At 46.1% G+C, this 21622-nt stretch overlaps 1 protein-coding gene across 3 annotated transcripts in view; it reads right to left on the bottom strand.

Moving 5' to 3' along the window:
- alpk1 (alpha-kinase 1) overlaps positions 1 to 21622 on the bottom strand; it is a 134395-nt gene that overhangs the window by 67654 nt on the left and 45119 nt on the right. For all 3 annotated transcript variants that reach the window (XR_013497815.1, XR_013497816.1, XM_078213651.1), the window contains exon 2: positions 4893 to 5055. Coding sequence is in view for 1 of the 3 variants with exons in the window: in XM_078213651.1 (XP_078069777.1) it covers positions 4893 to 5001 (109 nt within the window). In the remaining 2 variants the exon portion in view is untranslated. The remainder of the gene's footprint in view (positions 1 to 4892; positions 5056 to 21622) is intronic.

The following is a 21622-nucleotide window of genomic DNA, read 5'->3' as shown; positions in this document are numbered from 1 at the left end:
TTCAGTGAGAAACTGAGCTTTTCAATCATTTAAAGAAAGGATGGAGTGAGGGGACTTTATAGCAGGATAGCAGATCATAAATGGTGTATATTAAAAGGTATATCTCCAGCAATACTTCAACTACATTATGGCACCAGCGCAAGAAGCCACTACTTCAAACTTGCAAAAGGCAAATTAACAGAGTGTTAGAAATTTATCTTTCACACAGAAAAGGGATCATTTTAACTTTGCGTCAGATATTAAATGGGTGACTGCAAATTGGTAGCCTGTTTCATAGTTTGACTGATCATTTTTCAGTGAGCTATAAAAAGGATTGTCAATTTGTGACATCTCTTCCCCAGTCAATGTTAAAAGTTAAAATTACACTTAAAGAATGTGCAATGGATGTCTAGGTCTGATTCTGGCATATTATTGCAATTCAACATTTTGGGGAGGAGCAGTGGACATGAGTTGAAACAATATAAAAGTAGAAAGAGATTGGGTGTTAGGCAGTTCATCTTTTCTCAATGAGTGAGGCTCAGGAATATATTGAGGCTGGTGTGATGGATGCTGACTCTTTACATGGTCTTCAATAGGGAGCTGGGCCGATCTCTGATTAAAACATAGATGGAAACTTAGGAGAGTCTTTATAGATAGCAATTGGTCCTCATGATCTCCTGGACTATTTTTGATCACTTAAGGGCTGAAGAATTTATCACGTATTTATCCTCGTTCTTCACTTTTTATTTCTCCTGTGAGATTATCTAGCTAAAAATAATTTGAGATGATTTCAGAGGCTAGAAATGATCAAATGATGTCCAGCAACCAAAGTTAGCTCAGAATAATCCTTTAATAAGCTAAAAAGAAGCAAGCAAAATACTTTTAATTAGAACAAAATAACATTACATGAGTCTAAATCATATCTGTAAAATGTATTTTATGTATCTTCATTCTCAATGACATTTTTTATTAGCATCATTGAAGAAGAGTAGGACAGATTGTACAGAAAATTGTTACGGAACTATCACATCCTCCTTAGTAATAGGAGTTTGGAACAAGCTGCCAGAGGTAGGAGTAGAGGCGGGTACAATTTTGTCTTTTAAAAAGCATTTAGACAGTTACATGGGTAAGATGACTATAGAGGGATATGGGCCAATGGGCAATTGGAACTAGTTTAGTGGTTAAAAACAAAAGGCATGGACAAGTTGGGCTGAAGGGCCTGTTTCCATACTGTAAACCTCTATGACTCTATGAATGAAAATAGTTCATTTTAGTTTTGAAATCTACCCTCTTTAAAGTTTATTTATTAGTGTTATGAGTAGGCTTACGTTAACATCGCAATGAAGTTACTGTGAAAATCCTCTAGTCACCACATTCCAGCACCTATTCGGGTACACTGAGGGAAAATTTAGCATGGCTAATGCACCTAACCTTCATGTCTTTCGGACTGTGGAAGGAAACTGGAGCACCCGGAGGAAACCCATACAGATATGGGGAGGACGTGCAAACACCTCACAGACAGTGACCCAAGCTGGGAATCAAACCCAGGTCCCTGGCACTGTGAGGCAGCAGTGCTAACCACTGTGCCAAAAACTTCACTTTTCACGATAAACATAACTTAAAGGGCAGATTATGCAAATACTGGGAGAGTATGTTGGGAAAGCATAGATCTGCTGCCCATGACCTTCTGTTCATAAAATTAAAGACAGAAAATCAGGGAAAGGGACTGTGATTTCCTCATGTGCTCTCCTACAGGGAACATTCTGAAATTCCGCCTTCTCTTGTTTAATGCGGTTTGAAATCTCTCCCTCTATGTGATCATAAATTTCACTCCCTGCCCTTCCTCTGTATTGATACTCTTGTTTGATGCTATCCAGGAGACATTACTATTCATTTTTAAATTAAATATCCAAAGTGTTAGAAATATCACAGGCCAAACATCTGAAAAATGGATTACAACCAAGGAGAGAAGTAAACAAAGCTGAGGTTCCATTTTGCAATCTGGTGGAGTAATAAAGCAGCAATTTTGTTTTCTACTGGAGGTTATTGGGGCACCACAATGACCTGAGGAATCAGTTCCAGAGATCCTTATCCTGCTTTTATTTGAATTGTGTACTGGAGACCCATGTCATTAGCGATTATTGGGGGTCCTTACATAGCCCTGACTGGAACAAAATTGACTGGAGCCTCAGGAGGATACAACCTAGATAGTGAAGCAAAGGCCTGCCCAGTGGAGAAAGTTGAAGGAGCCCAGTCTAAAGGGCAATAGGATTTCCACGATTCAGGCAGGTCTTCATTAAGAAACAGTATTCTAATTGTATGCTGCGATTAACTAACTGCACCTTGGGTCACCAGTGAGATTGATATCGATGTTATGAGTATTGAGCATATCAGTGCAGTAGATTTGCTTTACCTGCTGAGAATGCTGAACTCTGTGATTGCATCGCCACCAATCCTTTACTTAAATCACTTTTCCTAATGGCGCTCATTCCACCTTTAAATGTTGTGTCCAGCTTCACGGTAAGTTTTTAAAGTTTATTTATCAGTGTCACAAGTAGGCTTACATTAACACTGCAATGAAGTTAATGTGAAAATCCTCTAATCGCCACACTCTGGCGCCTGTTTGGGTACACTGAGGGAGAATTTAACATGGCCAATTCACCTAACCAGCACTTCTTTTGGACTGTGGGAGTAAACTGGAGGACCCGGAGGAAACCCACGCGGACATTTTTCACACACAGGGTGGTGAGTGTCTGGAACAAGCTGCCAGAGGTAGTAGTAGAGGTGGGTACAATTTTATCCTTTAAAAAGCATTTAGATAGTTACATGGGTACGATGGGTATAATGGGATATGGACCAAATGCGGGCATTTGGGATTAGCTTTGGGGTTTTTAAAAAAAAGGGCGGCATGGACAAGTTGGGCCGAAGGGCCTGTTTCCATGCCGTAAACCTCTATGACATGGGGAGAATGCGCAGACTCCGCACGGACAGTGACCAAAGCCGGTAATCAAACCTGGGTCCCTGGTGCTGTGAGGCAGCAGTGCTAACCACTGTGCCACCAGAGTAAAGTGTCGATCCAAGGCCAATATCAGAGGCATTGTACCTGTTAAGTTGGTGGTGCTTAGTTGTTTTGTAAAAAAATTAAATGTGGTCCGTGAATACTATGCTGTTAATATTATAGCAGAATAACACTGCTAGCACCACTCCAGTGAAGAAATATGAAATAATATTGGCTGGGATTTTCCACCACCCCCCATCACCCCCCTGTCGGGTTTTCCCGCTGTAGGCTGCCATCGGGATCTTGCGGTTCCACTGAAGACTGCCGCATTTTTCATGGCCTGACAGCCCCGGGGAGTACTGGGGAACTCACTGCAGGGGGTCACGTTTGCCAGGACTGGATGATTATTATTTGGGACTGTATCACTAACCAGGTCAGCCAGAATTTGTCCACATTGTGCCCGGATTAAATTAAAGTCATCACAATATAAAAGTTGTCAGCGAGTGAAATGGGAAGCAAAAAGCAAGCAGAAATGAATCTGGTCCATTCGAGCTGCATGTCTCAGTGCAGCACCTGGTACATTCACCCACTGTGATAATGAGTTTCCTGTTGTTTTTTACACTCTTCACACTTTTCTCACAGACACATTTTAACAGAGTTAAGCACAAATTTTCTAAGTGCTGAGGTGATTGAAAGTATGTGCAGTTTACAAAGAATGCACATAACTGCTCGTTGACCCTACAAGGTGAGCATAATTGAAGCACTAGGAGCTACTTGGAAGGGAATTGAAACAAGTGGCCTATTACTGCTGCCTTGAATTGTTTGCATGCCTTTCTGTTCAAACGTGTGCGAATGACTGATTCATAATGAATTCATATTTCACACTCTGAGCTTTTACTTTGAGCGTGCTTCATTCAGCAAGTGTATAAAAATTAGGAGTCCTTTCTGTGAACAGTAATTCTGGACACAACTGTCTTTAAAATCTACCATGAGTTTCAAGTGGAATAGATAAGACAGGGAGCAAAGGCTGGTTAGGATACTCGCGGTGGGTTTTCTGCAAATTAAAACGCTTCACCTGATGGTCTCTGCAGTCAAAGTTACTCTTAGGAAGGGACACTGTGAATGACTTCAAGCCTGCTGACAAATGTAATACCTTAGAGTCTTATCTCGAGGTGTATGCAGCATCATCAACAGTGCAGCCTGCGCCCAGTAATGGTGATTTATGAATGAGTGTTGATGAATGTGTATCTCAGATTGCTTGCTGCTATTTGTTCAATTATTTTGCTGTACCATTGTGTCCATGTGCAAAGTAGAAGTGTTTTGTGGAGTGGTTCGATGAATGGTGTTCTCAAACCCTCGTTCATGAAATCATTTTAATAGGCAGTGTAACTCAGGAAGGTTTGATAAGGTTCGCTTCTCCTTTAGGGTGGTTAAGCTTGCATGAATGCATTGAAATGTGACAATTTATTAAAAAGAGGCCCGCATGTTGTAAATGTGAAATGTTGAAAGTTTACAAAGCAGTTTAGACACATGCAGGCATAAATAGGCTGGCAACACCAGTCTCAAAAAGGGTAATGCCTTTTAAAAGTAGGATTTACCATCGTCTACTGAGAACGCATGTGCAGCAGGAGTTTACCCACTGTTCTGTCACAGCAACCATTCACCCCTTGTGTTTATTGGAGCTTAAAATGAGAACTGACAGCAATTCACTGTGACAAAGTGTGCTTCCTCCCCTACTCAAGGCCAAATCCTATTCATGTGCTGTAAATCCAGTTATTTCCCGACACTCATCTGTCAAAAGAAAAATGAAGCAGAAATGAGAGAGCATCGTGTCTCAGTGCAGCGTGGGCCGTGCTGGTAGGTCCTGCACTGACACTGCTGTTGTCCCTTTGCTAGACTGCTCTAAAACTCTCACCTTCGCACTGCCGATACTCTGTCTTGTCCTCTTCTGACGGTTCTGATGGGGGTGCATCGAGGGTCCGCTTGCACTCCTGTAGGAGTGCTACCACCTCTTGGTTATTCATGACCACTCGTTCGACTATGAATTGAACTTCCCTGGGTGTGGAATGATCAATTACCTATGGGAAGACACAAAAGCCAAATAAAAGATCCTTCAGGCGAACTACCTGGTGAACAAAGGGGTGAAATGATTAACTAAACCGTCATCAATTATCTCAAGACTCAAGCAGGGCGAGATAATGCTCGAGTTACATCAAAATACACGACAGCCTCCGCGGACATTATCCGTCAGCTTCAGAGTTTCTGACTGGGTTTGATGCTGGGACATTAGCAGCTGCAACACTTTTTTCTCACATACATATCCACACATTGCACCCACTTCCCAGCACCCACACTACTGCTTTCTTTTTATATGTATTCATTGATTGCCTCCCCAGGCCACAGTATACATCCATCAAAACAGGGTTGCTTGTATGAGTCTAATACACAGCACTTCAAATAGAGGCCATGTTGTTTGTCTCCGCTGCTGATGCCCTGAAATCTGGCCCAATTTACATTATGGGACAGGTTCCCGCATTCCACCAGCAACAGTGAAACAAGCGAGCACGTGCCGTGTTGTTTAAAGATCTCAGTTGCGATTTGATTTTAATGTCTGTGCATCTTCTTAAATAATTGCAATGGTCTGTACAGGAAATATTCAGGGGGGAGAGGGGCAGTGAAACATAGAGTGACACACCACAGAAAGAAGCTATTCGGCCCATCATGCTTGTGAACCTAAGAACAAGTACAAAGCTAACCATCCCTGGGTGGGCTCAAACCATGATGTGGAGATGCCGGCGTTGGACTGGGGTGAACGCAGTAACCAAGCTTTTAGCTAACAGCGGTAGCCTGGTCCGGGTTTGCAGTCAGAGGAGACATTAGTACTGTGTATCTCAGCTACGATGTGGAGATGCCGGCGTTGGACTGGGGTAAACACAGTAAGAAGTCTCACAACACCAGGTTAAAGTCCAACAGGTTTATTTGGTAGCAAAAGCCACAAGCTTTCGGAGCGCTACTCCTTCGTCAGGTAATTGGGAGTTCTGTTCACAAACAGGGCATATAAAGACACAAACTCAATTTACAAAATAATGGTTGGAATACGAGTCTTTACAGGTAATCAAGTCTTAAATGTACAGACAATGTGAGTGGAAAGAGCGTTAAGCACAGGTTAAAGAGATGTGTCTTGTCTCCAGACAGAACAGTTAGTGAGATTTTGCAAGCCCAGGCAAGTTGTGGGGGTTACAGATAGTATGACATGAACCCAAGATCCCGGTTGAGGCCGTCCTCATGTGTGCGGAACTTGGCTATCAGTCTCTGCTCAGCGACTCTGCGTTGTCGTGTGTCGTAAAGGCCGCCTTGGAGAAGGCTTACCCGAAGATCAGAGACCGAATGCCCGTGACCGCTGAAGTGTTCCCCAACAGGGAGAGAACACTCTTGCCTGGTGATTGTCGAGCAGTGTTCATTCATCCGTCGTCGTAGCGTCTGCATAGTCTCCCCAATGTACCATGCCTCGGGACATCCTTTCCTGCAGCATATCAGGTAGACAACGTTGGCTGAGTTGCAAGAGTATGTACCGTGTACCTGGTGGATGGTGTTCTCACGTGAGATGATGGCATCCATGTCGATGATCCGGCACGTCTTGCAGAGGTTGCTGTGGCAGAGTTGTGTGGTGTCGTGGTCACTGTTCTCCTGAAGGCTGGGTAGTTTGCTGCGGACAATGGTCTGTTTGAGATTGTGCGGTTGTTTGAAGGCAAGAAGTGGGGGTGTGGGGATGGCCTTGGCGAGATGTTCGTCTTCATCAATGACATGTTGAAGGCTCCGGAGAAGATGTCGTAGCTTCTCTGCTCCGAGGAAGTACTGGACGATGAAAGGTACTCTGTCCGGCGTGTCCCGTGTTTGTCTTCTGAGGAGGTCGGTGCAGTTTTTCGCTGTGGCGTGTCGGAACTGTCGATCGATGAGTCTAGCGCCATATCCTGTTCTTATGAGGGCATCTTTCAGCATCTGGAGGTGTCTGTTGCGATCCTCCTCATCTGAGCAGATCCTGTGTATACGGAGGGCTTGTCCGTCGGGGATGGCTTCTTTAACGTGTTTAGGGTGGAAGCTGGAGAAGTGGAGCATCGTGAGGTTATCCGTGGGCTTGCGGTACAGTGAGGTGCTGAGGTGCTGAGCTGAGGTGACTGTCCTTAATGGACATCGATGCATTTTCTTCCTTTGGCCTCATGGTGAACAATCACTGAAACAACTATATGACGACATCAACAAGTTCCATCCCACCATCAGACTCACCATGGACTACTCTCCGGAATTGGTTGCATTCTTGGACACACGCATCTCCATCAAAAACAGTTACCTCAGCACTTCACTGTACCGCAAGCCCACAGATAACCTCACGATGCTCCACTTCTCCAGCTTCCACCCTAAACACGTTAAAGAAGCCATCCCCTATGGACAAGCCCTCTGAATACACAGGATCTGTTCAGATGAGGAGGATCACAACAGACACCTCCAGATGCTGAAAGATGCCCTCATAAGAACAGGATATGGCGCTCGACTCATCGATCGACAGTTCCAACGCGCCACAGTGAAAAACCGCACCTACCTCCTCAGAAGACAAACACGGGACACGCCGGACAGAGTACCCTTCGTCGTCCAGTACTTCCCCAGAGCGGAGAAGCTATGACATCTCCGGAGCCTTCAACATGTCATTGATGAAGATGAACATCTCGCCAAGGCCATCCCCACACCCCCACTTCTTGCCTTCAAACAACCACACAACCTCAAACAGATCATTGTCCGCAGCAAACTACCCAGCCTTCAGGAGAACAGTGACCACGAGACCACACAACCCTGCCACAGCAACCTCTGCAAGACGTGCCAGATCATTGACACGGATGCCATCATCTCACGTGAGAACACCATCCACCAGGTACACGGTACATATGCTTGCAACTCGGCCAACGTTGTCTACCTGAAGGAGCTGTGCTCCGAAAGCTTATGGTATTTGCTACCAAATAAACCTGTTGGACTTTAACCTGGTGTTGTGAGACTTCTTACTGTGCTTACCCCAGTCCAACGCCGGCATCTCCACACCTGATATGCTGCAGGAAAGGATATCCCGAGGCATGGTATATTGGGGAGACCATGCAGACGCTACGACAACGGATGAATGAACACCGCTCGACAATCACCAGGCAAGAGTGCTCTCTCCCTGTTGGGGAACACTTCAGCGGTCACGGGCATTCGACCTCTGATATTCGGGTAAGCGTTCTCCAGGGCGGCCTTCACGACACACAACGCAGAGTCGCTGAGCAGAGACTGATACCCAAGTTCCGCACACACGAGGACGGCCTCAACCAGGATCTTGGGTTCATGTCACACTATCTGTAACCCCCACGACTTGCCTGGGCTTGCAAAATCTCACTAACTGGCCTGTCTGGAGACAATACACATCTCTTTAACCTGTGCTTAACACTCTCTCCACTCACATTGTCTGTACCTTTAAGACTTGATTACCTGTAAAGACTCGTATTCCAACCATTATTTTGTAAATTGAGTTTGTGTCTTTATATGCCCTGTTTGTGAACAGAACTCCCAATTACCTGACGAAGGGGCAGCGCTCCGAAAGCGAGTGGCTTTTGCTACCAAATAAACCTGTTGGACTTTAACCTGGTGTTGTGAGACTTCTTACTGTGTTTACCTCAGCTACAGCAGAGTTAATCTATTTGCATTTCAGCTCTTGCAGGAAAATCAGGGTTGATACGGATCTTTATTCTTTCATGGGATGTGGGCATCACTGATAAAGCCTGCATTTGTTGCTCATCCCTAATTGTCCTTGAACGGAACAGTTCAGAGGACCGTTAAAAGTCAACCACATTGCTGTGGATCTGGAGTCTCATTTCGGCCAGTCTAGGTAAGAATGGCAGATTGCCATCCCTTAAGGACATTAGTGAACCAGATGGGTTTTTATGGCAATCGATGATGCTGTCAAGGTTACCATTGCTGAGACTAGCATGGTTAAAAGTAAAGTTTATTTATTAGTCACAAGTAGGCTTACATTAACACTGCAATGAAGTTACTGTGAAACTCCCCGAGTCGCCACATTACGACGCCTGTTCGGACACATTGAGGGAGAACTTAGCATGGCCAATTCACCTAACCTGCACATCTTTGGAATGTGGGAGGAAACCGGAGCACTCAGAGGAAGCCCACGCAGACACAGGGAGAACGTGCAAACTCCACACAGACAGTGACCCAAGCCGGGAATCAAACCCAGGTTCCTCATGCTGTGAGGCAGCAGTGCTAACCACTGTGCTACCGTGCTGCCCATGATGGCATTGTGGTTGGCACTGTTGCCTCATAGTGCCAGGGACTCGGGTTCAATTTTAGCCTTGGGTGACTGTCTGCGTGGGTTTCCTCTCGGTGCTCCAGTTTCCTCCCACAGTCCAAATATGTACAGGTTAGGTTGATTGGCCATGCTAAATTGCCCCTTAATGTCCTAAAATATATAGATTAGGGGGATTAGCGGGGTAAATACGTGGGGTTACAGGATAAGTCTGGATAGGAGTTGCTGCAGACTCGATGGGCCAAAATTCTATGATTCTATGATTTATTCATTGAATTTAAATCCCACCTGCAGGATTACAGTGATGAAATGTCAATTAAGTATTGATTTTAACCGTTGCTTGCCTCCCCAACTCTGAACAGAAACAGCTAAGCCAGATATTCTGATTATATCATAAAATAGACACAAAGCATTGTGAAGTCCAATGGGCAATATGGCTTCTTATTGGGAACCAAGGTGCTTCTGTACGAGAAATAGCGAACCAGTTGGAGGTCTGGTGTACTCTTGAATTCCAGAAAGATTGATGGCAGTAAAAGTGCAAGTGAAATCTGATTTGAATTGTTTAATGTCAAATTCAGACGGCATGGAAAACAATTATCAGCAGGTCAAGAGATTTTCAGACTCTGGCCAAAGGGTTGGGGGTGGGGAAGTGGTGGATGAAACTTTCCCATTCTGCTCTGGCTTTGGACAAGAGCAACATATCTGAAATGAGCTATACCTCTCCAGGCTCAGGAATATTGTACAGTGGCACAGTGCTTAGCACTGTTGCCTCACAGCGTCAGCGACCCAGGTTCAATTCCCAGCTTGGGTCACTGTCTGTGGGGAATCTGCTCGTTCTCCCTGTGTCTGCGTGGGTTTCCTCCGGGTGCTCCGGTTTCCTCCCACAGTCTAAAAGATGTGCTGGTTAGGTGCTTTGGCCATGTTAAATTCTCCCTCAGTGTACCCGAACACGTGCCGGAGTGCGGCGACTAAGGAATTTTCACAGTAATTTCATTGCAGTGTTAATGTAAGCCTACTTATGACACTAATAAATAAGTACTGGCAAAAAGGGCAGGAATGTCCAGGTCCCAAGCCCCGAAGATGCACAAGGTAGGTAAGGTAAGTAAAAAAAGTATAAGGCTAACAAGTTTGGATTACTCTTTGGTATCTTTATATAAATTATTTAAGCACCACATGTAATGAACTGGTAAATCCAGTTACAATTCACTGCACAGTGCATGCAAGGACTAAGTCCCGATAATTCCATCCATATTCTGCCAAAGCAATCCCAGTACTGGTTGAAGAGACCACCTCAATACAGAAAGAACTTGCATTTATATATTGCTACATGTCCTGGGGTATCTCAAAGTGCCCCACAACCAAAGGGCTGCATTTTACACAGAGGCGGTGGTCAAACTCATTGGCTGGAATGTCAGGGATGAGCCTGTCTCCACTCGCCCAGGAAGACACCATGCAATTTTGTGTGGCTCAGGCTGTTATTTGCATAAGGTCATGACCTCTACCCTATTGAGAAAGGATGTTCTGCCTACAAGAGTTGCCAGCCAATCAGATGGCTGACAGCTCTCGAGTCCCAACATAAGGTAAGTTGATGGAGAAGATCCTGAGGGACAGGATTTATGAACATTTAGAGAAGTTTAGTATGCTCAAAAGTAGTCAGCACGGCTTTGTCAAAGGCAAATTATGCCTTACGAGTCTGGTGGAGTTCTTCGAAAATGTGACTAAACACATTGACGAAGGAAAAGCGGTAGATGGGGTTTACATGGACTTCAGCAAGGCATTCGATAAGGTCCCCCATGCAAGACTTCTCGAGAAAGTGAGAGGGCATGGGATCCAAGGGGCTGTTGCCTTGTGGATCCAGAACTGGCTTGCCTGCAGAAGGCAGAGAGTGGTTGTAGATGGGTCTTTTTCTGAATGGAGGTCGGTCACCAGTGGAGTGCCCCAGGGATCTGTTCTGGGACCCTTGATGTTTGTCATTTTCATAAATGACCTGGATGAGGAGGTGGAGGGATGGGTTGGTAAGTTTGCCGACGACACGAAGGTTGGTGGTGTTTTGGATAGTTTGGAGGGATGTCAGAAGCTGCAGCGTGACATAGATAGGATGCAAGGCTGGGCAGAGAAGTGGCAGATGGACTTTAACCCGGATAAATGTGTCGTGGTCCATTTTGGCAGGTCAAATGGGATGAAGGGGTATAATATCAAGGTATAATAGCAGTGTAGAGAATCAGAAGGACCTTGGGCTCCGGGTCCATAGGGCTCTTAAATCGGCCTCGCAGGTAGAGGAGGTGGTTAAGAAGGCATATGGCGTGCTGGCCTTCATCAATCGAGGGATTGAGTTTAGGAGTCGGGAGATAATGATGCAGCTTTATAAGATCCTCGTCAGAGCCCACTTGGAGTACTGTGCTCAGTTCTGGTCGCCTCAATACGGAGGGATGTGGAAATTATTGAAAGGGTGCAGAGAAGATTTACAAGGATGTTGCCTGGATTGAGTGGCATGCCTTATGAGGATAGGTTGAGGGAGCTCGGTCTTTTCTCCTTGGAGAGATGAAGGATGAGAGGTGATCTGATAGAGGTGTACAAGATGTTGAGAGGTATAGATCGGGTGGATTCTCGGAGGCTTTTTCCCAGGGCTGAAATGGCTGCTACGAGAGGACACAGGTTTAAGGTGCTGGGGAGTAGATACAGACGAGATGACAGGGGTAAGTTTTTCACTCAGAGGGTGGTGGGTGAGTGGAATCGGCTGCCGTCAGTGGTGGTGGAGGCAAACTCGATAGGGTCTTTTAAGAGGCTTCTGGATGAGTACAAGGAACTTAACAGGATTGAGAGTTATAGGTAAGCCTATATATAAGCCTAGGGAGGTAGGGACATGACCAGCGCAACTTGTGGACCGAAGGACCTGTTTGTGCTGTACCTTTTCTATGTTCGTTAGGTTGATTGGCTATGCTAAAATTGCCCTTAGTGTCCTGGGATGCGTAGGTTAGAGGGATTAGTGGGTAAATATGTAGGGATATGGGGATAGGGCCTGGGTGGGATTGTGGTCGGTGCAGACTCGATGGGCCGAATGGCCTCTTTCTGCGCTGTAGGGATTCTAAGATTCTATGGCCACTGAAAGCAGTGGTCTCTGCTGGAACTGCAGTCAGTCCCCAAACAGAAGCCTTGCTGAAGGCAGTACTGGAAGGTAAATGGGGCAGCCAGACTTTTACTTAGTGGTATTGCGACATGATGTGGATCCCTCCCCCAACCCACCATTTAACTGGCCATTTAAGAGCCTGACTAGGTTCTAAAAGCAGGTGGGTCACCCAACACCTACCCTACTGCTGGCAAAATACCAACAGATGTGGTTACAAAACAGGAACCTCTGACAATGCTTGACTCTCTCAGTTTTAGACTATAGTGTCAGCTTGGGTTCTGTTTCAACAGCCACTGGTCTATTTCTTGTCTGAATTGGCAGGGAGCAAATCAAGTGGGCGTGTAAACAGGCGTTGTCGATAGCGCTACAAAGTAACACTTATTCAGCAATAACCTGCTCAGAGGTGCTAAGTTTGGGTTCTGCCAGGGCCACTCAGCTCCTGAGCTCATTATAGCCTTACTCCAAACATGGACAAAAGAGCTGCGAATAACTGCCCTTGATATCAAGGCTGCATTGAAGGCAACTTTTGACTAAGTGTGGCATCAAGATGCCCGGGCAAAACTGAAGTGATGAGTATCGGGGGAAATCTCTCCACTGGTGGAATCATACTGAGCACAAAGGAAGATGGCTGTGATCATTGGAGGTCAATCATCCTATTCCCAGGACTAACTGCAGAAGTTCTTCAGGGTAGTGCGCTAGGCCAGACTATCTTCAGCTACTTCACCAATGACCTTCCTTCCATCATAAGGTCAGAAATGGGGATCTGTGCTGATGATTGCACAATGTTCAGCACTATTCACAACTCAGATACAGAAGCAGTCCATGTCTACACATAGCAAGACCTGGATAACATTCAGGCCGATAAGTCATTTTACAACATGGAAAGAGACCCTTCGGCCCATCGTGTCTGTGCCGGCCATCAAGCACCTATCTATTCTAATCCCATTTTCAAGCACCTGGCCCATAGCTTTGTATGCTATGGCGTTTCAAGTGCTCATCTAAATACTTCTTAGATGTTGTGAGGGTTCCTGTCTCTACCACCGTTTCAAGCAGTGAGTTCCAGATTCCTACCACCCTTTGGGTGAAAACATTTTCTCTCACATCTCCCCATAAATCTCCTGCCCCTTAACTTAAATCCATGTCCCCGGTTATTGATCCCTCTGCTAAGGGGAAATGTTCCTTCCTATCCACCATATCTATGTCCCTCATAATTTTATACACCTCCGTCAGGTTCCCCCCTCAGCCTTCTCTGCTCCAAGGAAAACAAGCCCAGCCTATCCTGTCCTGCTGAATCACTGAAACACTCCAGCCCAGGCAACATCCTGGTGAATCCCCTCTGCTCCTTACCTAGTGCAATCACATCCTTCCTATAGTGTGGTGACCAGAACTGCACACAGTACTCCAGCTGTGGGCTAACCAGCATTTTATACAGCTTCATCATATCCTCCCTGCTCTTATATTCAATGCCTTGGTTGATAAAGGCAAGTATCCCATTTGCCTTGTCAACCAGTTATCTATCTCCCTTGCTGTCTACAGGTCTCTATGGACATGCGAACCAAGGTTCCTCTGATCCTCTGTACTTCCTGGGGTCCGACCATTCATTGTATATTCCCTTGCCTTGTTAGTCCTTACAAAATGCATTACCTCACACTTTTCAGGGTTAAATTCTATTTGCCACTGTTCTGCCCATTTAACCAGCCCATCTATATCATCCTGAAATCTAAGGCTTTGCTTCTCACTATTCACCACACCATCAATTTTTGTGTCATTTGCAAACTTACTTATCATTATCTCCTACATTCAAATCCAGATCATTAATGTACACTACAAATAGCAAGGGACCCAGCACCAACCCGATGGAACACCACTGGGTCAGGCTTCCAGTCACAACAATAACCTTTGACCATCACCCTCTGCCTCCTGCCACGAAGCCAACTTTGAATCCCGTTTGCCAAATTGTCCTGGATCCCATGAGCTCTTACATTCTTCATCAGCCTCCCATGTGGGACCTTGTCAAAAGCCTTACTGAAGTCCACATAGACTACATCAACTGCACTACCCTCATCTATACACACCTCTTTGAAAACATCAATCAAAATTGTAAGACAGGATCTGCCTTTAACAAAACCATGCTGACTATCCTCGATTAATCCTTGCCTCCCCAGGCAGAGATTTATTCTGTCCCTCAGAACTTTTTCCAATAGTCTCCCTACTACTGAAGTTAGGCCTGTAATTTCCTGGTTTTTCCCTACTTCCCTTCTTGCATAATGGTACCATATTAAGTGTCCTCTAGTCCTCTGGCACCTCTCCTGTGTAAGAAGTTTAACAACACCAGGTTAAAGTCCAACAGGTTTATTTGGTAGCAAAAGCCACACAAGCTTTCGGAGCCCCAAGCCCCTTCTTCAGGTGAGTGGGAATTCTGTTCACAAACAGGGCATATAAAGACAGAGACTCAATTTACATGAATAATGGTTGGAATGCGAATACTTACAGCTAATCAAGTCTTTAAGATACAAACAATGTGAGTGGAGAGAGCATCAAGACAGGCTAAAGAGATGTGTATTGACAATAAAGACAGTAAAGATGTTAGTCCCATTCTGGTTGTATGGGTCCCACCTTCCTCTGAAATAGACCCAGTGATCCAGGAATCTAGGCCCTCCCTCCTACACCATCTCTTCAGCCACACATTGATCTGCTCTATCCTCCTGTTCCTATACTCACTGGAACATGCCACCGGGAGTATTCCATAGATTACAAACTTTGAGGTCCTGCTTTTCAGTCTGCTATCTAGCTCCTTCAATTCCTGTTGCAGGATTTCATTCCTCTTTCTACCTATGTCATTGGTACCAATGTGAACCAACCTGTCTGTTTGCCCTCCCCCTTCAGAATGACCTACAGCTCATCAGTGACATACATCCCTGACCCTAGCATCAGGGAGACAACACACCACCCTGGAGTCACGCCTGCAGCCAAAGAAATACTGACTGCACCCCTCACTATTGAGTCTCCTATCACTATTCCTCTTCCACTCCTACTGTTCCACCCACTTGTGCAGCTGAGCTACCCACAGTGCCATGAACTTGGCTCTGACTGCACTCCCCAGAGAAACCATCACACTCACCATTTTCCAATACGGGAAAACAGTTCTTGATTGTGGTGAACTCACAGAAGCACCTTCCAAACCCATAAGCTCTACCACTTAGGACAAGGGCAGCAGATACCTGGGAACACCATCACTTGCAAGTCCCTTCCAAGCCAAACACCGTCCTGACTTGGAAATGTGTTGCCGTTTCTTCACTTGTCAAAATCCTGGAACTCCCTCCCTAACAGCACTGTGGGTGCACCAACACCACATGGACTGCAGTGGTTAAAAGGAAGGCGACTCACCACCACCTTCTCAAGGGCAAATAAGGATGGGCAATAAATACTGGCCGAGCCAACGATGTCCACATTCCATGAATGAATAAATAAAACAAAAAGGCACACTTGTTTGCCCAAAACAGGAGGGAGGCTGTTTACATATGCAAATAAAGATCCGAGGTAGATTATAATTCTCAGGTACAACAGGTGAACTTGTTCCAAATATTTGTACCGAATGAAGAGCAGCCTAACCAGAGGTTTATAAAGAGATAGTTGGAGAATGATCCAAAAAAGACTCGACCTTGAATTTTCCACTCATTGTGCGTGCATGATGGGTGGCCCTGAAAGCAGCCGCAATTTCCACTTCCTAGCTGTGATTAAAACTAAAACACGATTTCAGACTGGTTGGCCAATTAAGGGACAGTCAATGTGAATGCAACAGGTCACTGGCGTGCCCTCCAGCAGAGTATGGCAGGCGCCGGATCCAATGAGATTCCGGCAGGGAATTTAAAGTCGGCACTAGTTAATTGGCTCAGATAGTAGTGCACAGTGGAGAGGGGACGGCCCACTCGCATGAGGAGCTGGCAGAGGCAGAGAGTGCCTGAGGTGCCAGCAGAGGACTGCTGGACACCAGGACCATGGCGTCTGGAGCAGATGACCAGTCTCTGGAGTTCATCAGCCAGCAGATACTGGTTGTCCAGTGTGATTCGCCCTAGTCTCTCTGCCTGTCCATCAACAGTGGGCAGGGAAGTCCAAACCTACCTCATGCTGGTGGATGAGCTGCCTGTTGACTCTGTGGGCACCTCCCACAGCACTCCAGATGAGGGCGGAAGATCCTGTGCCCCTTTGCCAATGACTGTGGCATCCTCTGAGGCTGTGATGACTGATGTGGAGATGCCAGCGTTGGACTGGGGTAAGCACAGTAAGAAGACTGAGCAGTGCCCAGCCATGTCGCTGGGTGCACCTGCCCAAAGGAAGCCTGCTCAGGTCCTGCCATCCAGAAGATGACCACCAAGGCCACCAGAGCCAGCATGACAGCAGAGTGAGCAATCTGTCTCCAACCGTGCTGCCAGTGAGGGGGTGCAGGGGGTGAGGGGCACCAAGAGGTAGCACTCACAAATGTAAGTTTAGGACTTTATGAGAACAAGACGACATTTTTATAGGTGACGTTTGTTCATTTCATCAGTGTAATGTATTGATGGGCATGTATTTTATATTTTGTTCCTTGCTTGTATCTCTAGTAAAAATCTAAATCGAGATTTTGTTTAAAAGCCTTAAGTGTCCTTCCTGTTTTCCATAGGTGCAGCTATCTTCAGTGCCTTATGATAGACAGCAGGGCAGCAAACTTTATTGCTGGGGTCAGAGTAATGTGTTGTCACAAATGTGTGTGAAGGAGATGGTGACCTTGCACAGTGATGGAAACCAAGTTTTGGCACTCCAGCTAAAGAAGCATTAAATCAAGGCTTCCCTGATATCCCAGCCTCCCTGAAGGTTCATCATGTCCGCCCCCTCGCCCTCACCCTCTCCCTGCCCACGCTCCTCATCAGATCCACCTGTGGGGTCTTCCTCTGAGACTTGTGGAGCTGCCTCAGTATCCTCATCCTTGAGTGGGTATCCCTTGCCAGTGGCAGGTTGTGCAGAACACAGCAGACCACAAGACTCATCTGGAGGTAATTGCAGACCCCCCTGGAATGGTCCTGACAGTGGAACCTTATCTTCAGTAGCCCGACTTTGCTCTCAACCACCGCCCTTACAGGAGCCGACACTGATTGTACCTCTCTTCCTCCTCTGTCCCAGGGTGGGTGAGTGGCATCATGAGCCACCTGTTCAATGATACCCTTTGTCACCCAGCAACCAGCCATCCAGGCTCCATGAACAGCCTTGGCACATGGAGTATCGCAGCATGTATGTATCATGGGAGCTGCCAGGATACCTTACACAGATGCCCTGTAGTCCCATAATATCTGCACGTTCATGGAGTGATAACCCTTTCTATTCACAAAGGCATCTGGCTGACCTACTGGAGCCTTGATGGCGACATGAGTGCAGTCAATGGCACCCTGGAAGCCAGCAATAGCTGCAAAGCATCTCACTCCTCAGCCTGGCTTGGTCCATCCAGTAATTAATTAATGTGCGGACCCTTCTGAACAGAATGTCAGTTATGAGTTTGACGCAGCTATGGACAGCTGATTGGGACACTCCATGCAGATCCCCCACAGAATCATCCGGATACATAAAAATTGAGGACAACTGTGACCTTCAGAGCCACTAGCATTGGGTGCAATCTCCGGCCCAATCATGTGACATAATGATGCGCCTAGAGAAGTGGTGTCTCCTGCGGCACTGGACCTCGGACATGTCGAGGTAGCTGGATCGCTGCCTGAACAGCTGGCAGCAGGAATGTTATGGTTTCTAAGATGCCGTCTGCCTTGCTGTCCCTGCTGGCTCTGCACCCTGTATCTGCACCTCCCCTCCCACAGGTCTCTCCCTGTGATGCTGTCTGCAGACACCTGGCTTCCTCTCCCTTCTGCCCCTCTCTTCCTCTGCAGAGGAGGTGTCCCCAGTGGAATACACAATCCCTGCCTGCTGAGATTCAGATGGCACTGCCCTGTGCACTGAAGGCTAGAATGGGCAAAAATGCCACAGCAGAGTTGACGGAATGAAAGAGTTCTCAGAACAAGGCTAACAAAGCAAATACAAAGAAAAAAGAAGAAAAGATCTGAAATCTCAAGACTAAAGCATTGGCAAGAGCTGAACTCCTAACAACTCATACAGCTAATGCTCCAGCCTCCTCTTATCCTGCCCTTGGATGAGAAAAGTGAAGAAAATGGATTGCCACCTGCTTGTGTTGCCCATGCACCAATCTAAAAATCACATGGGCATCCTAAAATTCCAGTCAATTGCCCTTTTAATTGCTTTAACTGGCTGATTAATTGTTGGTGGACACTCGATTTTGGGTCGTGTGTGCGGCTGCTAAAACAACATAAAATTCTGGCCTTCGAGCTGTTTTGAGAGTGTTTTTATGGGGCCAAAGGGAAAAGGAATGTCCCTCCATGGACTACAAAACCACTGCATCTTGGTGTTGCCTACTGGGTGGGGTGTCAGTTAATATTTATTCACAAAGATATTTTCCCCTTAACTACTCCAGAATAACACAATGAAGGGAAAACATAAATACAGGAAATGACTGAAAAGTAATGAGAAAAGTGGCCTCTGCATACCATGTATAATTAACACTGCAATCTCATTTTATAAAACGGAATATTTACCTTCTCCTCAAATGTTTTTTCTCTCCAGTTGAAGCAAGCACACTGTCATCCAGGTAAGTGTGATAGTTAAATTAGCTGGGAAAGAACTGTTCAGGGTCAGTGACTGGTTATCTGTCAATCTCAGAAGAAAACACTTCCAGCTGCTTAAGTAGTTTCCTGAAGCTACTATAAACGTCTGCCGCGACAGCCAAACACTCTGTCAACAGCACTGACACCTGACAACTGGGGAGGTGCTGATGAAGCAAGTGTTATTGTGAGGACCGGATGTGGTAACACTTGCTGGGGCAACACTGAATACATCCCAGGTCAAGGTGAAGCGTTGCTGCCATCTGCCCCCTTCACCGCTCAAGCGTATCTGATTGGAGCAATCACCTCAGCATAGCTCCGCATCCTGCTATCCAACAAGTACAGGTTTGGCAATGATGATGTCTATATTGAATCCATATGCGCCAGTCTTGAAAACCAGTGAAAGTTAGTCACCAGATCCCCAAAATCTCCGAAATGTAGAGTCATGACATGAGAAAAGTGAAGTGGGACGTGATCCTGTAACTTAAACTACTCATATACTTGTGTCACGAAGGTGTTTCCATCACGGATTTCCAAATTATGGTAAAATGCAGCTGATTCTAACCCCAATGTAAAGCTGCTTCCGCTATCATCCAGGAAGTTCAGTGCGTTAGCAACCAATGGCACAAATGTTCCATTGGTGGATGTTTCAAATTGGTTCCCAATATGCCCTCTGGAGAAAGCACTGCTTGGGCGATGTGTTCCAGGGGGGATCGACAGCCAATTGAAAACAGCACACCTCGCCTGTCAGCGAAACTCTGAACAATTTCTCAGCTCCCCATCGGGGAATTGAACCCCAGCCTCCTGTGTGACAGGCGGGGGGTGGGGGGGAGGTGGGGTACTAACCCCTATGCTAACGAGGAACTCAAAATGCAGTGCCAATTAGTGAAGAAAGCCAGCAAGTGGGCTTGTGCCAAAATCTAGGATTGAACCAAGGACCTTTAGATCTTCAGTTTAACGTTGTCCCCAACTGAGCTATTTCGGCTTGTGCTGCCACCATGGAAAAACCTCCAATTGCAGGTGAATCCAACATTCAAATCAATTGCATTAGAGCACAGAAAATCAAGGACCAAAATGGATGGGAATCCATGGGGAGAGCACACCTGTGTCCCCTTTTAGTATTTCCACTGGGTGAAACTTCACACTGGAAGTGGTACTTAATAAAATTGGCCTGCTCAAGGACACAACAGAGCATTTTGAAGCATTGGTTCATGTAGGTATTTCTGAAGAGAGGTGTAAGTGTTGAATGTGAGATTTGTTTACTGGTGTACACCCAATACTTTTTTACTTGACTTATTGATTTTTATTTAGTGCATTTTCAAGAATTTCGGAATGTATCACAATTCCACCTTTTAAGCTAAAATTAATTTATCTTGGGTCCAGTTCCTTCAATTAAAAACTTCGCCCCAGATAAATGTTACCCAACAGTCTAGACCCTAGCATATGGTACCCTAGTGGTTATGGTATTGGTCCAGTGACTCAGAGATCGTGAATTCCAATATTACCATGGCAAATATAAAATTTGCAAGCTGGCACCCAGAAAGTGCCTGTAAAAACTGCTGTATTATTATAAAAACCGAACTGATCGTAGTTGGGAACCTCCTACATCTGCCCAGTCAATCCAATCCCATACCAGTGGTTGGGCTTTATGGGCGGCATAGTGCCCGCAACACCTGGCTAAAAAGTCAAGATGGGTGGGGAGGGGATGGGGGGGTGGGATGTGTGTTGGGGGGGCGGGTGAAGGGGGGAAACTGCCTATGATACTGCTGGCTACCCCTCAGCAATTTAACACTGGCAGCAGCATTAATTACTGCAAGGCAAGATGTCTGCCTCTATCACAGGAAGAAGCTCTGCCAATCAATTGGCCACAACTCTGTAGTCTCAGCAATGCTCAATTCAAGCTGAGGCCCCTGCTGGGACCACAGGCAGTCCAAAAGAAGAGGAGATAGTGGAGCCTCGACATCAAGGTAAGTCCGGCATATTGCCAGGGACAGTCTGGCAGGCCTCATGAAGGAGGATGTGGAGGGTAAGAGTCTGGGTTTGAGATGCCTGGTGGGGATGGCAAAGGGGATAGAGAGTGACCTTGGCAGAGGTGCCTCTGATGGGCACAGTAGACCCTCAAGGAAGGTTCCCACTCCCTTGCCTGACATCAGTCAGCTTGATTTGCTATGGGTCTCCCCTCTGTTTCAGGCAAAATAGGGGTGGGGTTGGCTTGAGGCACTTAAGTGAGCATTATTTCGTTTCTTAAAGGACTTAATAGGTACAACATTGGGTTGGTGGCCTGATGCTTCCACCATCCCACGCAAAATATGAGACAGGTTGGGGCTAGCTGGGTGAGTGGCCGGCAGGCTACACATTGCCTTTTATGAGCTCATTTGCCTTCAAACCTGCTGGTGAGGGAGTGTAAAATCCACTCCCAACATGATTGAATCTTAAAGACCTCAGACCCACCAGGAACCCATATCCCAAAAGCAAATTAGAAA

This window comes from Mustelus asterias, chromosome 1, assembly GCF_964213995.1.
Source record: "Mustelus asterias chromosome 1, sMusAst1.hap1.1, whole genome shotgun sequence".
Lineage (NCBI taxonomy): Eukaryota > Metazoa > Chordata > Chondrichthyes > Carcharhiniformes > Triakidae > Mustelus > Mustelus asterias.
Note: the sequence above shows the minus strand (reverse complement) of the source record. Positions and strands in the feature narration are given on the sequence as shown.